The sequence below is a fragment of the Lissotriton vulgaris genome, chromosome 9, assembly GCF_964263255.1.
Source record: "Lissotriton vulgaris chromosome 9, aLisVul1.2, whole genome shotgun sequence".
Taxonomy (NCBI): Eukaryota; Metazoa; Chordata; class Amphibia; order Caudata; family Salamandridae; genus Lissotriton; species Lissotriton vulgaris.
The window spans coordinates 192,652,687-192,672,897 of NC_141697.1; the positions used below are offsets into that span (position 1 = coordinate 192,652,687).

General features: G+C 45.5%; 1 protein-coding gene across 2 annotated transcripts in view; it reads left to right on the top strand.

The window, feature by feature from the left end:
- FRMD6 (FERM domain containing 6) overlaps positions 1 to 20,211 on the top strand; it is a 190,919-nt gene that overhangs the window by 156,830 nt on the left and 13,878 nt on the right. For both annotated transcript variants that reach the window (XM_086937322.1, XM_086937323.1), the window contains exons 11-13: positions 6,844 to 7,179; positions 10,185 to 10,316; positions 15,628 to 15,719. In XM_086937322.1, the coding sequence (XP_086793448.1) occupies positions 6,844 to 7,179; positions 10,185 to 10,316; positions 15,628 to 15,719 (560 nt within the window). The remainder of the gene's footprint in view (positions 1 to 6,843; positions 7,180 to 10,184; positions 10,317 to 15,627; positions 15,720 to 20,211) is intronic.

Genomic DNA, 20,211 nt, shown 5'->3' on the forward strand with positions numbered 1-20,211 from the left:
CCATGTTCTGACGCATCTGTTTGGACAATGAATTCTCTAGCAAAATCAGGGGCCTTGAGAATGGGAGCGGAACACAATGCTTGCTTCAAGGTCATGAAGGCTCGCTGGCAAGCCTCCGTCCAGACTACCTGTCGGGGTTGTTTCTTGGAAGTAAGTTCAGTGAGGGGCGCCACAATGGTGCCATACCCCTTCACGAAGCGACGGTAGTATCCAGTGAGGCCCAGGAAGGCTCGGACCTCTGTTTGAGTCTTGGGGGGCTCCCAGGCGATGATAGCCTCAATCTTTGCCTGGAGGGGCTGCACCGTCCCTCTGCCCACCAAGTGACCTAGGTACACCACCGACCCCTGTCCGATCTGACACTTGCTGGCCTTGATTGTCAAGCCAGCCTGTTGCAGGGCATGAAGAACAGCTTGCAGGTGCTGCAAATGGTCCTCCCAGCTGCTACTGAAGACAGCAATGTCGTCCAGGTAAGCAGCAGAAAAAGCTTCCATTCCAGAAAGGACCCTGTTCACCAGCCGCTGAAAAGTGGCAGGGGCATTCTTGAGCCCAAAGGGCATCACACGAAATTGGTAGTGTCCCTGAGGTGTAGAGAAGGCTGACCTTTCCTTCGCCTCCTCGGTAAGGGAAATCTGCCAGTACCCTGAAGTTAGGTCAAAGGTACTTAAGTATTGAGCAGCTCCCAGCCGGTCAATAAGCTCATCCGCCCGTGGGATGGGATGTGCATCAGTTTTGGTTACTGAATTCAAGCCTCGGTAGTCCACACAGAATCTCAATTCAGGTGTGGTGCCTGGTGGGGCAGCTTTTGGTACCAAAACCACCGGGCTAGACCAAGGGCTACCAGAAGGTTCAATCACTCCTAGCTCCAGCATCTTGGCGACTTCACTTTTGATGCTGGCCTTCACCTTGTCCGACAGCCGGTAGATTTTAGACTTCACAGGTGGGCTGTCTCCTGTGTCCACGTCATGGGTACACAGGTGGGTCCTACCTGGGACAAGGGAGAACAGAGAAGAAAATTGCTCCAGGATCTAGCGGCAATCACTCTGCTGTTCAGGAGTCAGGGATGGCGAGAGAATTACTCCCTCCACCGACCCATCCTTTTCTTGGGACGAGAGAAGATCAGGGAGAGGTTCACTTTCTTCTTCCTCTGCTCCATCGGTTACCATCATTAAGACAACCTCGGGCCTCTCATGATGTGGCTTGAGGCGATTGGCATGCAGCACCCTGTGGGGCTGCCTCGGGGTCTTGAGATCCACCAAATAGGTGGACTTCCCCTTTTTCTCCAAAACCTCAAAGGGGCCTGTCCAACGGTCCTGGAGGGCATTTAGCTCTCCAGGTTCCATTACCCACACTTTCTGTCCAGGCTCCAGTTCCACTGGGTGAGCGTTGTGGTCATACCACTCTTTCATAACTGCTTGGCTGGCCTCCAAGTTGTCTGAAGCTTGCTTCCACAACTTAGCCATTTGACTCCGGAAGGCCAGCATGTAGCTCACCACGTCCTGGGGAAGCTTCCTGGGAGTCCGTTCCCATCCGTCTTTCACCAGGCTGAGAGGTCCCCGTACAGGGTGCCCGTACAAAAGTTCGAAGGGGCTGAAGCCCACTCCCTTCTGTGGCACTTCCCTGTAGGAAAACAAGAGACAGGGTAGGAGGACGTCCCATTTCCTCCGCAGGCTCTCAGGTAGACTCCGTATCATACCTTTCAAGGTTTTGTTAAACCTTTCCACAAGACCATTGGTTTGTGGGTGATAAGGAGTGGTAAACCGATAGGTAACACCGCACTCCTTCCACATAGCCCGCATGTACGCTGAAAGGAAGTTAGTCCCCCTGTCGGACACAACCTCCTTGGGGAAACCCACTCGGGTGAAGATCCCCATCAGGGCCCTTGCCACTGCAGGTGCAGTGATGGTCCTCAGAGGTATTGCCTCTGGATACCGTGTGGCATGATCCACCAAAACCAGTATGAACCGGTGACCAGCTGAAGTTGGTGGATCCAATGGCCCTACAATGTCGATGCCCACCCTCTCAAAGGGGGTGCTAACGACAGGTAGTGGTTCCAGGGGAGCTTTTAGCTTCACCCCTGTTTTCCCACTGGCTTGGCAAGACACACACGTCCGACAATATGTATCGGACGCCACTTTCATTCGAGGCCAGTAGAAGTGGGGGACAAGCCGGGCAAAGGTCTTGTCCTGCCCTAGGTGTCCTGCCAATGGTATCTCATGAGCCAGTTCTAGTAGAAAGGCTCTAAAGCATTGAGGGACCACCAAGGCCCTGGATGAACCATGGCCAGGTGCCTTGGGCTCACTGTAGAGGAGTCCATCCTCCCAGTAAATCCGGTAGCTCCCTACAATGTTTCCTGCTGCCTGGGCTTTGGCCTGTTGCCGCAGCCCCTCGAGAGTAGGACACTCTTCCTGAGCTTTGCAGAACTCTTCCCTGGAAGGACCTCCCTCCACACGCCATTCAGTAGGGATGGGTAGGTTTTCCAGGGAAGCAACATTCTCCCCTGTGGTCTCCAGATCCACCTCCGCAGGTGGCCCATCTGTCTCACAAGGTGGAGATGTCGAGGCAGGGTCCTCCGGCCTCCTGTCCTTCTCCTCTCTGGCAGCCGGCTGGACCATTGTTCCAGGCTCCAGCGTAAGTGAACTCCCCCTTCGGGCAGTCGCGGACCTTGTGCTGACACAAGTCCAGTCAGGGGGTCCCAGCATCTCAGAGTGAGTCTGGTACTCCACCCTCCTCCAAGCATTGTGCTCCATATCATTCCCTAACAGGCAGTCAACAGGCACGGCAGGGCTTACGGCAACTCGAAGTGGACCTGCAACCCCTCCCCACTCAAAGGGAACCTCAGCCACAGGGTAGTGGCCCAATCTGCCGTCAGCCATTACGGCGGGATGGAGTACATCTGGGATGACCTGCTCTGGAGACACCAGCTGACTCCTTACCATAGTCATGCTGGCTCCTGTATCTCTCAGAGCCTCCCATCTACGGCCATTGATGGTGACCCACTGCTCATACTTAGTAGTATTAGAGGGCAGTTGGGTCTTTGGAACCATCTCCTTATCTCCCAGGGACACTAAAGTGACACCCGCCCGCTCCCCTCCATTAACCAAAGGCATCTCCTCCCCGAGCACTACACTAGTTATTCCCGGGGTTTTTCCTCCAGTGGGAGGGGGTGGTCTTTTTGGGCATCTCACATCTCCTTTATAGTGTCCCACACCACCACACTCAAAACAATGAACAACCCTTGGCTACTGGCTTTGGCCAGGGGTAGGATTGCGAGGGGGGTTACTCTTAGGGATGAATCCTCTGCCCCTTCCTTGCGAAGTATTTTGTGGCCCTTTTGAGAACTCCCTCTTATTATCCCCTCCCTCTTTCTTCTGGGGGGCGCCCTGTCCATGCTTCTGGGAATCCCCTCCAGTCCCCTTAGTCGACACCCGGGTACTAACCCAGATGTCCGCCTCCTCAGCAAGCTTCCTGTGGCTGGTCAGCTTGCTGTCCACCAGATGCTGTCGTAGTTCGGGAAGACATTTCTCGAGTAGGTGTTCCTTGAGTATGAGGTCATATAGTCCCTCATAGTCCCCTACCTCGCTGCCTCTCACCCAACCCTCCAGGGCCTTCCTGGAGTAATCCAAAAAGTCTACCCAGTTCTGCGTGCCTAGCTTGTGGCTGCCCCGGAACTTTTGCCTATACTTCTCAGGGGTCAACCCAAACTTCCTTAGCAGCGCTGACTTCATAGCCGGGTAGTAGGTCTGTTCACTTTGATCTAGGGCCAACAGAGTATCCCTGCCAGTGGGGGGCATGTATTTATATAACCCACCCCCCCAGTGGACTTCCAAGATTCCATGGGCCCTCAGTGAGACCTCGTAGGCGGCTAGCCATTTGGCAATGTCATCACTGGGTACATAGCATGCCATAATATCTTTTGGTAGGTAAGGTCTGGGTTCCCTGATGTTGATTTGGATATCGCTGCCACCATTCTCTGATTTGGGGGTCCTTAGGTTGAGGGCTTGTAAATCCATCTCTTTGATGGTCCGCTCATGCGCCAACCTCTTGTCCTCCCTTTCCATGTCCATCCTGACTAGTTCTATTCTCATCCTCCTGTCCTCCCTCCTATCCTCTAACTCGGCGTCGGTCAAACCCCTCTCTGAGACACTACTGCCCACTCTGGAAGGTGTCCTAGGGCCTGTTAAAAGGTTCCCCCCTCCCGCCTGGTACAGTGTTGCGGTCTCCAGGACAGTGTCCCTGTCACTCCCCTCAGGATCTACTTCCTCCCCGGAATGAGCCTCCACCCATGCCCGGATACTGGTCAGCAGCTCAACCTTCCTGGCGCCTTTCTTAAAAAACACCCCCTGCTGCTGACACCATTCCTTCAATTGGGTCACGGTATAATTTTCCAGCTCTTCCACATTTATCTCCATTTCTATTTGGAGTATAAACTTCTACACAGGAGAAATCCACAAAGTGACCTGGGGTCAACCTCCACCCACCACCAGTAGTTAATTTAGAAAAAGCAAAATTTAGATTAGGAGGGCAGCAGGGAGAAAACTCCAGGTGAGGTCTCGTGGTTGGCACTGCGTTACTATTAAGTGAGTGTAAGCACAAATCCGTGATCCCACCGCTGAAACACCAATTATGTTGGACCTAGTATTCCCAAGTCTACATAAGGTAGCTTGGCACAGTAGTGGCTACAACTAAACTCAAGGCGTTGGTTAAGTGCTTACAAGTCTCACTCACAGTAACTCAGTGATGAACCACTAAAACAAAAGACACAACACCAATGTTTGGAAAAATACCGTTACCTTTTATAAAAATAATATGACTCTTCTCATGCAAAATGGGTTTACAATTAGTTGAGCAATAATATACCTGTGTTACATCAATTTCAGCATTTTCCCACTCTAGGAACGCTAATTCATGGGTTCATTTCCTTTGTAAGAAACTGTTATCAATCTCACAAAATTACTTTTCCAATTAGACTTCACAGTCAGTACTATTCTCTATACAGGTTACACATTTACATCACAGACCTGGCATGTACATATCATTACAGTTTCAGTGTGCCTTTTTTAGAGATATTAGCCTGCTTCAGTAGTAATTCTCAATAAACCATAGCATCACTACTCTGTATCCAATTCTGTAATTACCCTGGGGTACCAAGCTAGCTCTCAGCTTTAATCAACCTTGGTTCCTATAATGAACTCTTATTCCTCCTCTCCACAGCTAAGAGTTTTCACTAGCATTAAGCGGTCCCCAGTTCTCAGAATCTCTAGTGGCCCCTCTTCCCTACTCCTTACTTTAGCGTGGGGACGATGTTGTCCCAGTCCCCACGCGTCACCGCTGCCTTAGGGCGCCTGCCGGCTTTTGCCTCTCTCTCCCTTTTCTCCGCCGAACCGGCGCTTTGCTGGGGGCTGGGCGATGGATCGGTAGGGATCCCAACTCTCCCTTCCCTGCTCGTGTCCGCTCCTCTCCGTGACACTCGAGCGGGGAAGGCACAACGAAGCAACACACCTTGGCCGTCTTTCCCTCTCTTCACCACGAGGGATCGGCGCCCGCTGCACAGGGGTTCACGAACGAACCTGAAGCGCTCCCTCGGCGTCTCTCCTCAGGCGTTGCACTACCCCACCGGGCATGCGCGGAAGCGCTCGCTCTTCTCCCGCCTCATCTAGCGGCCGCTCCCAGGAAGGACGCTGATCACCTCGGAGTCGCTGCTCTTCTGGGCCTGCCCGAACCTAGGCCCCTCCTGCCTCCACAGTAGTGATCTCGCGGGGGACATGCGCGGAAGCGCTTTCTTCTTCAATTAACGCGGCCGGTGCCCCCGGGGTCCCACAGCCGATCGGAGCAGCGCCGCTGCTCTTCCCCAGTCACTTCCCTCACCGGCTTCACAGGAAGGATGTGCTCACGCAGCGCCCTCGCTCCTCAGGACATGTAAAGCTCCACAGTCCCCCGACCTCACCAGGGCACGACAAGGGACTCCAGCCACGTCACGGAGTACACAGCTGCTCTTTCACGCTGGTAGGTGCAGCGCTGGGCATGGGAAGTTAGGGTGAACTTCAGTGAGAGTGTCCTGTCAGCTTCCACTGGGGTACAGGTTAAGAAGGGTCTTCCTTCACACTCAGGTAGCTTTTCTTCTCAGCAATTGATGTATGGGGAGGGATTGGTCAGAGGCTGAAGTGGGAACGTCCCTCTGAAGTGACTGTCTGCCTCCAAGACAAACTAGCTGCTCTCAGTGCGTCCACCTCCTCTCACCACTGCCTCACTCCTCCACTCTTGGGTCAGCACAAAATGGCTGCTGGTCACTGGCCTTATATAAGGTGGCCTGAGACCTGCAGAAGTCTCTAGTTGATTCTAGAAAGTTCCCTAATGTTAGCCTATGGGCCTGTCCTCCAGTAGTGTCCGTTATGACAGTTGGTGGACACCATTTTAGGTTTCTGGAGATCCCTAGATTTTCAAGGGCCCTGACTAGGCCTCACAAGTTATGAGGGAAAAATGGCGTCATAGCCAAGGAACACCTAGCCCCCTGACAGCACTGAAAAATCCTGATGGACATATGTAAAAATAAAAATAAAAATTCTGGGAGGCTAAGGGGGACAAAAATAAATAATAATGGTTAGAGTATCCCCAGAAGCAGACAGGTCTAACAGTACACTACAGGCAAAGTAAGAGATCTGGGAAAATGATTTATTTGCCATTGGGAGAGACACCATTTTTAGCACTAAAGTGTATAACACAAATCTCAATGGAGGGCTTTCCTACTGACTGTATATTTAATTTTAAATAAAGATGTTAGATTTGAAAAAATATTCTTTAGTGAGTGTAATATATTGTATTCACTTATTTATTTTCATATTTTAGACAAGAAGCAGTATCGGGAGTCATACATCAGCGACACTCTGGACCTGGACATGGACCCGTTGGAAAAGCGGTCTCGAGCGAGTGGAAGTAGCGCAGGCAGCCTCCCTCACAAGCGGCTCTCTCGAAACTCCACGGCGAGCCACAGCAGCTCGCACACTTCGGGGATCGAAGCAGATAGCAAGCAGAGAGACCTCGGGCCTGAGGACAGCTTCTCCGGGACGACAGCTCACCGCAAGCTGAAAACCTGCAGCTCCATGACCAGTCATGGCAGCTCCCACACCTCCGGGGTGGAGAGCGGAGGGAAAGACAGGCTGGAGGATGATTCGCAGGATGATGGTAATCTCACTTGAGAGCCCTGCTAGCTATCCCTAAGTTCAGCATCACATGTTTTATGCATCCTCTACCAGCTTCCAAGATGTTCACTGATATCTCTTGAGCTGTCTGTGGTGGGTAATCACTGATCTAAAAGGTATAACAAAATCATGCACCCAACACTCATTTATTTAATATTCCAATGTAATTCAATATCCAATAAAGTCTAACAAAATTCATTATTTAAATAGGTACTTAAGTTAGAACTGAAGCTAAGTTTGTGAAGACAATGACAAAAGCTCAAACATGTCCAGTTTATACTCGCTTACAAAATGTTCTTTTGCTAGTGGTTTCTGTACCACATACTTTTTCTTTTCTTTCCATGCAATTTCAGCCAGAAGTTTGACATTTGCCACGGGGAGGTTCATTGACGTGAAATAGTACGGAATGTATGAAAACATTTACCTCACAGAAAAAGATTTAACAACTGACTCATAACTTTGTTCCAAATGTCTTATGCTGTTCCATATTTAATCCATCATTGTTCTGCCAAACACCGAACGGAAATTTACCCGATGATTGTGCTTCTGTTGTATGTGGCTGAAGTGCACCCAATAAAAACAGGAAGGATTCCAAATGTTGGGGAACACACGGCTTTGTGAGCTAAAGGGGTAGTAAACAGCTTAGTTAGTGGGCTTCCCTTTAAAAGCTCTCTGGGAATCACTGTCAGTGATACAGTTCTCACCTGGAAAATAATTGTGTTTTTAATGACTAAACAGCTAGTGCGACGCATGTCTAGAATACCCTTCTGCCCCAACACAAATCCTTCCCTATAGAAGCAGTTGTCACAGAATATTTCATCACTCGGCTCAACCCTTTCTTCAGTTGATGGAGATCTGTGACTTCCTCCTGCATGACCTACAGATGACAGGGTCTTGGAGGCAGGGGCTCTATTTTTTTACAAGTAGCTAAGCTGATCAGATCATTTCATCTGAAAAAGCTGTTCCTGTATGTCCATCTTTTTAAGATCCACTTCTAAATTCACTGAAAAGAGTGTCACCTCAGTGCACCATTACCAGTATTACAACAAAGTAGTCGAGATTCAGTTGTGGGTAGTGAGCTAATTGTTGTAAGTGCCAAGGTGATACTACTGCCAACCTCTAAGAATAGGGTATCAAAAAATAATAAAATCTCTACTAAATCCACTCATGCAAGGCAAAAAATAGTGAGAAAGAATACAGTGGGCATTGCTGCTTATTTTTTTGATGTGGGTTAATTTGGCTCAGTCCTGCAGAAAACACATTCAACGCATAATTTGTGAGCACATTAGATGGCTTAGTGACGTTATGACTGTTTACAGTTATTGCTGTTGATAAGGGTGCCCCCACAAAATCTTCCTCTTGTTTTTTTGGGGGGTTCATCATGCTCAACTTAGACGTTCACAAAAGGATGCAACAAACATTACCCAGTGTTTTAAGGCTGCACTGTAACTTAAAGGCAAAACCAAATACCGTAATAACATAGTAGCAATTTAAAACCACCAATATTGACGCCAGCTGTTTTAGAAAAAAAATAATTTGGAACATTTTCCGAAGCCAATCTTCATTATCCACCAGAAAGCAGTGTAAAAGAAAAGACCTCCTGCAGGAGGGGATGGAGTTGAGAGAGTATCCCCTTTGGTAATTGCTGGAAGCCAACTTCCCTGTAACAAATGAATGCCACATGTCCGAGGTTCAATTGTATTTGAATAGATTTGCTGTCAAAATGACAGAATCCCTGAGACACCATTGAGGGTGTAGTGTGGTGGCGGTAGTAGTTGCAGCTTCATTAGAGAGTTCATGCAAAGTGATGCTTTTATGTCTGCATGGCAAATACAGTATAAAACTAATAGCGGTCCTTAAACTTTCTACAACTTGTAAGCTTTATTTAATCTTATTGAGGAGAGATGAGGGTCTTGCGAGCTGTACTAAACTGTGGTGTATAAAAAAGATCTGTGATTTGAGTGTGTTTGCCTGCATGTACGATGGGGCTTTGCCATTGTATAAATGTGTAATGTTCTTGATGGGAAGACAAATATAGTGTATTCATTTGCTTGGGTTATACTTGTATCTTCCTCTACTGCATCATGTCTGTTGACAATCGCTTTATAAAGACAGTTTTCGCTAAGTGGTACAGGATGTCTCTTTATATTTATTGGCAGCCAAAAACATTTATTTCACTAGAACAGCTTGTGATAGGAGGCATTTGGTAAGTAACTGCACCAGGCCTGGACTCAGAAGGACTTGCATGTAAATCATGTTGTCAAAGACCCTACTAATGAAAAATCCATCATTGCGATGCCTCCCTACCTCAATGAGCTTGGGTTGCAGAAGACAACAATCTTTCAGACCAATTCACAAAACTTCTTGGTAAAAGTCAGAAATGTACCCACGTAGGCCTAAACCAACATTTTAAGTAAATCTCTACCCTACACGTAGGTGTCAAATTCCTTTTAAATTGGCGCTTTGTGAATGAAACAGATATTTTTTCAGTCTGGCATCTGTTGATTCTAATATATGCAAACATTTAAATGTACAAGACGAACATCTACTTGAGTCTGCCACGTCATAGTCACTGTAGAATCAGATGCTCTTGACCCATGTTTAGTACACATGTGCTGGTCCCACTGACTGCCGACTGCATCTATGCAAACATTTTAGCAGCACAAATGTTACAGCCAAAATGTCACAAAAACCTAAACAACAAGCAGAGTTACATTCAAATGCAATTGTCTTGCCTGCGATTTTTGATTGTGTTCATTTTAAGCTACAATAGTGCATAATGAACAGATAGATTTAAGATTCGAAGACTGTTTTACTAAGGTTACTATTGACTCTAACAATATAAAACAGTCTTTTGTTTCAACAGATAAGATAGATGTGTTTAAAGTGGCAGATGTTACCGCAGTTCGTGCCATTTTGAAAATAATTTCCAGAGTTGCTTTCTGAGTGCTAAACAGTTGACTAAACTTTGTTTCCCTTCTGCTTCAGAAATAGAAATGCTGGTTGATGACCCCACAGATCTCGATTCAATGCCGGATGAGGCCTTAGACGTCAGCCCAGACCTCTGTATCTACATCACAGAAGATATGCTGATATCACGGCAGATGAATGGACACTCTGGTAAGCTTTTTTGTAACAAATAAAGCCATTGGCCCATCAAGCTCATGGCTATCAGACCATCCTTGCTCAACACAGCATATTTCCGATTGCACTGTCCGTGTAGGGGGAATTCAGCTACTGTGCTATTTTAATAATTAAACTCCCTATCCCTTCAGCTCTCCTCACCAGGGCTGGTTGTCCTTTTGTATAGGCCCCAATGAGATTTAGAAATCACCTTGACAGTGCTTGGGGGAGGCTCCTTGGCTTGCAGTGAGAGTTCCAAGAATTTTCATGGTGCTGTTTATAATCAATATGTTATGTGCCCTTTTAATTTATTATATTGGACTGGAGGGGGAAGAATGATCACTTCTTGTCATGGCAAGTAGCGGCCTAGTACTAAAGCACTTTGAAGGTTGGATTTTAAAGCTTTAAAAGGCTTAAAAAAGGAAGATATCAATGAGTTTGTTATAGAAGAAGCTATGCAAATATTTATAATAAATCAATCTGGAGTTCCGCTTTAGATGTTTAACCACAAAAAAGATGTAAAGGAAGTGTAAAAAAGTATGTTTTCAGGATTTTGTAAATATAATATTTTCTTCAAAATATGTAGCTTAGAAGGATTCAGGTACAGCTTTTATTTAAGTGCAGTTTCTTATGGTTAGTTATGTGTTTATGGAATCAGTTTTTTAAACGTTTTACTTAAGATGCTACCTTTATTTTTTAACACGTCTTAACATTTTTCGTTTTTGTGTTCAATTCAACCTTCTGGCCTTTGCACAGAACCATTAAAAAATACACTTGTTTTAACTAAATAAGACACAAGTGTTTCTATTAAACTTGAAGAAGTGAAGAGCTTTGGACAAAGGTCACAACACAAGAAAAGAGTAGAATCAGGAAAATAATTCATTCTTTTTTTTTGTTTTTTGAAGAAGTGTGTTAGCCATATTTGAGTATCTGCTTTCAAGATTTTTAACTTCTGTTTTCCTCCTCCAATGAAACCTCTTCTTTTGCTAGATGTCTACTTCATCTGCAGTAGGAAACAAGTAAATCCAAATCCATTATTCAAAAACCTGTTGGATATAAGGAGGTCAGGACACATATGCAAAGATGTCATATGAAATATATTCCTTGCATATTGTATATTTTAGAGGGACATGTTTCATACCTGTCGGTCTTCTCCGTTGACTTTAATTTTGAATGTTTTCTGGATTTCTGTTTTCCTTCTACAGCCCACTTTTGACTTTGTATTTTCTGTTCAAGTGCAGAGGAACTATTCTCAATATTGATTTTCTAATATAGCCTTAGAGCCCACCGTAGCAGGCTCTACCAGTCTTAAGGGCCCGCTTCAGCATTAAAAGCCTGATCCAAAGGCGGGGGCCTTCAACAAGGGAGTGGGCCTTTACTGGCCGGTAGAGACCACAACGGAAGGCTCTAGGCTATTAGAACATTCCGTCCCTAGAGGGCAGAATGTTCTAATTTGTAAAACAAAGGCCTCAAGGACCCCGAGGGGGTTGTTGAAATCCACTCGGGCTCCGTGAGGCTTTTGTTAAACATTAAAATGTTAATCTTCCGGGCTTCTACCGACCATTAGAAGCCCGGAGAACTTCATTGTTTTCAGTGGAACGCTCAACATTCCAATGTTCTAATTTTCATTTCTTTTTTTAAGAAGCCTATCATGGACTTTAGTGACGGACCAACACTGGTCTCCCTTATCACATTATTTCCGTGTACTCCCTTGTACTTGGACGTTGTATTAACAGCAGTTTCGTTCTTGGCTTGGTTCACCCAGAGCAGAAGAAGGTCACTTGGTGCAGCTCTTTCCCACCAATCTAACATTGGCATTTATCAGTTATTTATTACTTCCACCTCATACCTTAAATCAGAAAAAGAAGAGTGATAGCTCTTGCTAGAGCTATCATGCTCTTCCTTTGTTGTTAGATTGTTTACTTCTCTCTAATAGTAGCTGGTTGCAGTTTTTTAGTGTCAGTCTATTAAATGAATAGGCGGTGTAATCTCTCATGGGCGTTGTTGGGGGGTGGATGCAAGTAGCCGATCAATTATTTTTGCCATTTGAACAATCAATAAATAGTGTAGGAAAAAGTCAAACTGTTACATTTTCTGTCATTATACATCGAGGAGGGTCTGTTGACATTAGCTGGGACGTCTGGCATTTCAAAGCTCTTTCCCTTGGGCTTCGTCCAGTGTGAGAGAAAGAAATGTGTTTCTAATACACCATGGAAATAAGTGATTGTGCTGTAGCAAGGCCTGAGCAATTTCCTCTTCTCCTGGCCTAATCTCTACCTTATTGACCACCTGAGCACCCTAGAGACCTGGGCTTTCATATCGCGCAGGATACGCGCTGCCAGTAATGGAAGCGCATTAGAGTTGGCCCCAGGTGGCGTGGCCGTGGTTTAAACATCACTCACACAGGCAATATTACAAGGTCACCAAAGTCTCATAAACAGACATCAGCAAATAGTTCCTTGTGACTGAAGGCACAGCGAAAACATGTTGCATGGCTGTCCTATTTTTTAAACATGATTACATTTCAGCCTTATTCTTTGAAAACATGTTTTCACAGATGTGTGATTACGACACATCATATTTTTTAAAACTCTATCTGCTGGATGAATTTGGCACAGTTGTGCTGTGTGTCAAATGTTTTTGACATTTCCATGTTTGCCTGGGGTTCTAAGACTTTAAGTATTTATTCTTGGAGATATTTGTTCTCAGCTAAGAGCCTGCTGTTTTGTTTATCTGTTCACTTCACTTGGAGCATTAAGTTATTGAAATTATAGATTGAACAGTCTCATTAAATATTCTTTCGCTATATTAGCAAAAAGTATATGCCGCTTGTAGCTGTTTGGATTTTTCTAGGTAAACGAAATCCGATAAATTTAAAAAAGAAACAAAAAAAGACTGCAACTTCAAAAGGTCAGAAAAAGATTTGAAAGGGAACCCTTTGTAGAGAAACTGGAATCACGACTATGGTATTAACAGCACCACTCTACTGCACCATCATTTACATGATGAATATTATTTTTAGCAGATGCACTACCCTGCAGGTAGCCATCAGTTGGTTGTAGATTCCATCTCAAGGGTGTTGTTGCCAAATTGAAAAGTAATTTATGCTTTTAGAAAGCTGTATCACATTTTATGTTCATAACACTGATCGTTTGTTTGGGTTTATCAAGAATTACTGAATTGAGGTTCACGAGTTTTTCTTCAGAAATCATTGGACAACAAACTTTTCCTAGAGGTGTTTGCTCTGGCTCAGGACCTGTTTAGTCAAAACACCTTTAAAACCTGTAGAGTCCTTCATAGATTTTCTAAAGTTCTGCACTGCGTTGAATTTGCGCCTGCACATTTTCCACCAGGTGTAAACATTTGATTGCAATGATGTAACCTCAATGTGATTTTATACGTGTAAATAGTTTGGTTATCACCTCAGGGGAACCTTGATTTTTCCAGTGGAGAATTATTTTCCCTTCATGCCCATTAAATATAGGTTTTCTCCTCCATGTGTCCAACCTGGAAACCCAGCCACCTAATCCTGCTTTTAAGGCAAGCAAATCTGCATGTCCTTGGTAGGATTGAAGCTGTATGCAATGGGAATATAAATAATCACAGACACACATATTTGTTCAGTTGTCAGCCCAGAAATACTCACAAGGCCCTTTTCTCCCTGTCACCTTCAACTTCAAAATGCAGTCATTGCACCATACAAGCAGAATATCTGCACCCGTAAGTGCTCATTACAAAATCACGTCACCATTCCGGATCCTTTGAGTCAGGATTGGAACATTGCATTTGCAAAGTTCTAATTTTTCACGCCTACATTTAATTTGGTGTCTACAATAGTTTTTTAATGAGTTCAGCTCCCTATCTTGCATTTTTTTTGGCTGTTGCAGATAACTTCCTCACTATAGCACCACTCTGCATTTACTGTTCAGTACCCAGATGCAAATGTTGCCGTATATTCAGAATAGTTGTGGCGTGGGAAGGTTGTGTCAATGGAGTCCTTCTCTGTTGTCACCACAGGTCTTATGTAGAACCTTGCAGGGCTCTAGTGCAAACTAATTACCAAGGAATGTATCCCATTATAATTCAGCAAGATGGCACTATTCTCAGTCGTCCTATTTGGGTGTAAGACAGGCTCATCTTTGGGTAGTCCTCACTGTAGTGAACTCCAGAGCATGCTTTACTTACTTTACTTAAGCATCCATCAGGACAAAATGTGAGTCGTTCTTCCAGTGACAAATATTTGTTACAGAATCCCTAGTATTTCCCCAGCAAGGGATTTAAAGTGGGACAGTGAGAGACTCATCATAAAACTATCCGAGATGCTAAGTTCACCTGACGTCCTTGTAAATAATGAATACAAGTTTTCACCTTCCCTGCTGCCCCCTCAGTTAGTGCCACTTAAACAGATTCTTGATGTTTCACCAGAACTCCTATACCCTAGTGTCTGCGACTCGCTGCGGTGCCATACACAAATGCAAACGTTGACTCTACCAATCAAGGTATGAATGCAGGACTTTGTGACCCCTCATATACTGGTTATGCCTGTCACCCTAGTGCGCCTGTCACCCTAGTTCTTTAAGTCAAGAACTATCCTGTCTTCACTTGAGAGAAGACTCTTCAGGAGATATGATGGAATAGATAATTGCTGTTCTCCCTCTCAGTTCTATTTTTCTCAGACATAGACATTCCTTCAAAGCCAGCACAGCATTCTATGATGACATCACATGCTCTCATCTGCGCTGGCTCTTTCTAGAATGTTTCCTAAAGAAAGCACCCACAACAATCACACTTAAGTGCCACCCACCCTAGTCAAAACACATTCACTTAGGACAAAAAATGATTGTCTCACTTGAAGAATAATTCAACCAGCGTAATACATTAGCAAAGACCACTGTAACTTAATTTAACTTCTGCCAAGCAGTATCCAAATACAGAATTCTTGAATGCACAACCATCATATTCCACAATATACTTGATAAGCAATTCATGAAATATCAAACATAATGGTGTAATAGAGTGTCAGAGAGCTCAGGAAGCTGGCCTAAAATTGTTAAACCAAGAACTCAATAGAAATGGTTAGAACGTATCAGCCAGAATGTTAATCATCATGAAATAATGGAATTTATGGAAATTACACAGAGCTTGCTCTTAAATTATGTATTAAATCCATTTAAATAGACTAGTTGCTTTGCATGGACTGCTCTGCTTAAGAGCCCCAGATCCCATGTAGTTTTCCTTTAGTTCGTATACTGGTCTCTTCTCAAATTGTTTTTTTTTTTAAGTAATAGAAGCATTTTCTCCCTTTCAGGGTTAATAGTGAAGGATATGGGTTCATCCACTTCCAGTTCCTCCGAAACTGTTGTGAAACTTCGTGGCCAAAGCACAGATTCGCTACCACAGGTACCTCAAAGGCTTTTTCAGAGATACTAATAATGCACTGCACTGTTAATTGTTGCATTTGAGTGTGGGTTAGGTGGACCAGGTTCCAGGGTTAATTGGCCAGCTCCATGTATGTGTGTGTGTGTTGTATTTGGGTATGAGGCATTCTTCGGTGACCTGAAGAAAATGTCCCCACCATGCCCTTTCATGAAATTCCTGGTCCTGCGGTGCAGAAGTAGAACCCTTATGTTGACCAACTTCTTGAGAGCCCTGCTAAAAGAATGTGCTAACAATTGGTATTAAGAGAAAAACCAACCACATGGCCATTTCAGTCTAAGCCAGTCAGAAAGCACTGTCACTGCATTTCTGTTGCTACCCGCATGCTTTGATGTTATTAATAGAGCCTTATGGCTAATCACCTGTTCCCCAATCAAGAGGAGCCAGCCTTTGTGCGATTTTATTTCTCTTCATGCCATTCAAGCCACGAGCCAGTGTCTCTCCTTCTACAGAACTAACAATGCCACTTGGGTAGGACCTGCATCCATGGGTCCTTGGAGTGAGGTGCTAGATCTCATAGATGATGAAGTCTAGTATTTAATCTTGATGGTTTCTCTTTAAAATGTTTCAAATCTACATCTTTTCATCCGTATTCACAGAAGGGGTCAAAGTAGTTGGCTTGCAATCGGCTAACAGTCTTTATTCCCAGCACTCAAATCAAAGACCTAATGCAGAGGGTGTAGGTACACCATCAGATCTTTGGTATTGTGATTTGATTGCACCAAAGGCCACATAGTTTTTTTCCATGGTAGCCCCTTCTTAGAGTACTGAATTGTAAGGTTTAGCATGATGTCTTTCCATGTAGTAAAGAGATTGCCAGATGTCTAGGTAAGTAGCTTTGAGGGATAAGTCTGCCCACACACATGCTTTCTACTTGTGGTCTTCAGGTTAGTGGAGGCTTTCTTCCTCTAAATTTAAAAGATGTGAAATACATTGACATTGCTAATTGGGTTGGCGTTTTTATAGTAAAACGTTTTTGCTATTATTCACTGGCTCACATGACATGTTTACTACATGGGCAGTCACAGTTCACATTTCCATTGGACACATCACAGGCACATAATAGGACAAAGTGAGAGGACAAGCTTCCCATGCACACACACACACACACACACACACACACTTAATAGGTTCAGCATGATAGCTTTGCTCAGACATGTACCACTTATAGAAGAGGCAGCATCATTGCAAACTTCTCTTAAATACCTGCAAGTTGCACTACATGCAGTAGTAGCACAAGGTTTCCTTGAAGTTGATTCAGAACTGAGCTGTTCTGCTAACAGGCTAGAGTGCATGGTGGTATGAAAGACCAGAAGAGACATGGAAAAGATATCAGCCTGTGGCTGTGAAATTTTGAGAAGGGACTCATCGTATGCAAGCAGTTTATTGGTGCACCCAGAGACCACTGGCTCTCAGAGAACAATTTCCCCAGCCTCATAACATCAACTTTCTGATGGATACTTCGAATTGCAGATTCCTCACCTGTAGACTATACAGAGTCAATGAATGAATGAAGTCAGCGCACACCTAATGTAGTACAAAAGTATGTACTATTCAGAAAGTAAGCTCTTATGCGTGCCAACCAGCTCGAGGATGCCTACCTCTATTCAAAGAATGTCAACAAATGAGTGTACACTTGTATGCTGGATGCAGTGTGTTATACTCATTCACCTAATCCTAAAAAGTTACACAAATACACACTTTATAACAAAATCTAAACAGAAATAAGCCAAAGTTTACACAGTAAACAGTTAAGCCTTTATTTGGCTCTTCTTCATATGTTGTCAAACACGCTTGACCGAAGTCACCAAATGAAAAAACAACACAAAACATCAACTTTGAACTTAGTGATGATTTTACAAATCAAGATAAATGTCTGAACTTCTTTAAAAGATGTGCCCAATGCATTTCGGCATTTCAAGCATTCCTTCTTCAGGGGCCACTGTGGAAATACAAACAAATGATCAGGGCTAATATAGACAAAAATATACTATTCTCAATTTTGAAGACTGCAGAAGAGGCAAGTAGTTAAAAACCTGCTGAATGTGAATATACAGAGGCCCCAGACTGGTTCTGGAAGAGGATTCGGGATAGCGGCTATTCTTCGACTCCAGAAATGATGAGCGGAACCACATGCAGGTGCCACCGAAGCATGCTAATGTCAGTTTTGCAGCGTGAATCTTTCTGAATTCACTATGCGGTGAATTAGTCTGCGATTTAGTGGTTGGGTCCGCGTAGCCCAGGTGGGCGTCAACGTCCCACCTTCTGGTGTACTTCCATTGACGTTGGCACGCTTCCTGTGAAATCTCCCACCTTTGGGTGTCATCTTCAGATTCTATTTTTCGTCGTTGGGTCTGGATCGTCACCGAGAGGTTCCAGAGTTTTTGGAGAAAAGAAGAAGGAGAAAGCTGAAATCTACTGACAAAGTGTGGAGAATACATCCAGGAACAAGACCACCGAGCCGGGTGGACGAAGGAGGAGAACTTCGAATACTTCGACGTCCAATGGGGAATGCGCACACAGGGGGCCCCCTGAGCGCAGGAATGGACAAAACCCATTCAAATTCTGCGCAGTTGTCACCACAAGTACGCACAGAAGGACCAGCACCCGGTTTGCAACCTCTGCCTGCCGATCGACCACGAAAGCAAGGATTGCAACGCATGCTCCGCCTTCACGCCGAAGATCCTCAGGATTAGAGAGAGGCAGAGGATAGCCAACCACAGCATGCAAGGGAAAGGCCAACAACCTCCGTCGCTTCGGGACCTGGGCCTCTCCAGTGACGAAGAGGACAACATCGCCGAGGGAACAGATGACTTCATGGTCGTAGAGACCGATAAGAAAACTACAAAAGAGGTAGGAGAGACGTTGACCCCTAAAGCCCCGACAGACTCTCGAAAGCCTGAGTCAGACTCTCGAAAAACAGAGTCTAAGTCCACGAAAGGAGCACTGGCGAATCACATTTCGACGGCCACAGCTGCATCCAGGGACAAACAGCCCAGCGGATCCTTCGAAAAGGACTCCCAGGCGGCGAAAATACACGAAAAGCCTAGGTCGTTGAAACACGCCCCCGAAAAAGAGCACTCACCGCCGAAGGAAAAGGACCCGAAGTCTTATTCGAAATCGACGTCCACATCGGAGAGATCATACGAGACACTCAATGCAAAACAGGCCAACGAGATGAAAGGAAAAAGAGAAGGCTCAAGGAGGAAATGGATAACATCCTGCAAATGAAAAGAGAATTCGACGAGCAGATGAAGAGGTTTATCATCTCATCGAAGCTGGCGATGACTATCGTCGAAGTCTAAGACGAGGAGGAATTCGACACCGAAGAGCCGCTGAAAACTCCAGAGCACCAGGAACACCAAGAGGAAGAGGGCCTATATTATTTCGCGGAAGGCGAAGAAGACCAGCGCACGAGTTTGGACTCGGCGTCCTCGGTGGTGCAGGACCTTGATTGGCAGGATCTCGACGCCGAAAGCCCAGAAGAGACCGTGGAGACGTACCCTTCAAGGCCATCGCCGCAGAGGACATTGGAATCTACAACATGGTCATCAGGAACACGGCAACAGTTTATGGAGTGAAATTGGAGGAAGAAAAACCAAAAGCCTGCTTCCTCCTAGAGACCCTGCTCCCCACTCAATTCAGGAGTCAATTCCTCCCCATGATACCAAGTGTCCTGGACCAGGGGAGAGAGGCGTCCAAAGAACCAGCAAGCTGTGGGTCTGTCACACCCAGGTCAGAGAAAAAATACAAACACTCCTCGAAGGATCCTCCATACATCCAGGGATCCGTCACAGCTGATTCCATCATTGCAGCAACAGCCAGACAAAGGGCCAACGTTCCCACAAACTCAGGCCCACCACCTGACAAAGAGAGTAAGAGGATAGACCTCACGGGAAGGAAAATAGAGAGGAATGCTGCAGTACACTGGCGCATTGCCAACTCTAATGCCCTACTCCACAGGCATACGTACCAGCATTGAGACGAGGTCGGACAACTGCTCAAACACCTCCCGGAGCAATACCGACAGAGGGCAACACACCTGGTGGAGGAAGGCAGGAATATAGCCAACTCATGCCTAAAATCAGCCCTGGATGCGGCAGACACGTCCAGCAGGCTCATGATGATTGGGGTTATAGATAGAAGGCATGCCTGGCTGAGAATATCAGGCTTCAAGCCGGAGGTACAGAATAACATCCTGAACACCCCCTTCAATGGTGAAACCCTGTTCGGAGCACCAGTGGATGAGAAACTCACCCAACTCAAAAAAGAAAATGAAACTGCAAGGTCCATGGGGGCCTTGCAATTCAGAGGAATGAAGAGAGGCACACCGACACGGAGGCCAAACGGAAGAGGGGGAAACCAGCCAGGAACGTCACATCAGACATCCCAGCAGGGCTACCAGGGCGACAACCAAGCACCGTAGGGCCAGCAAAAACAAACCTGGCAATACGAG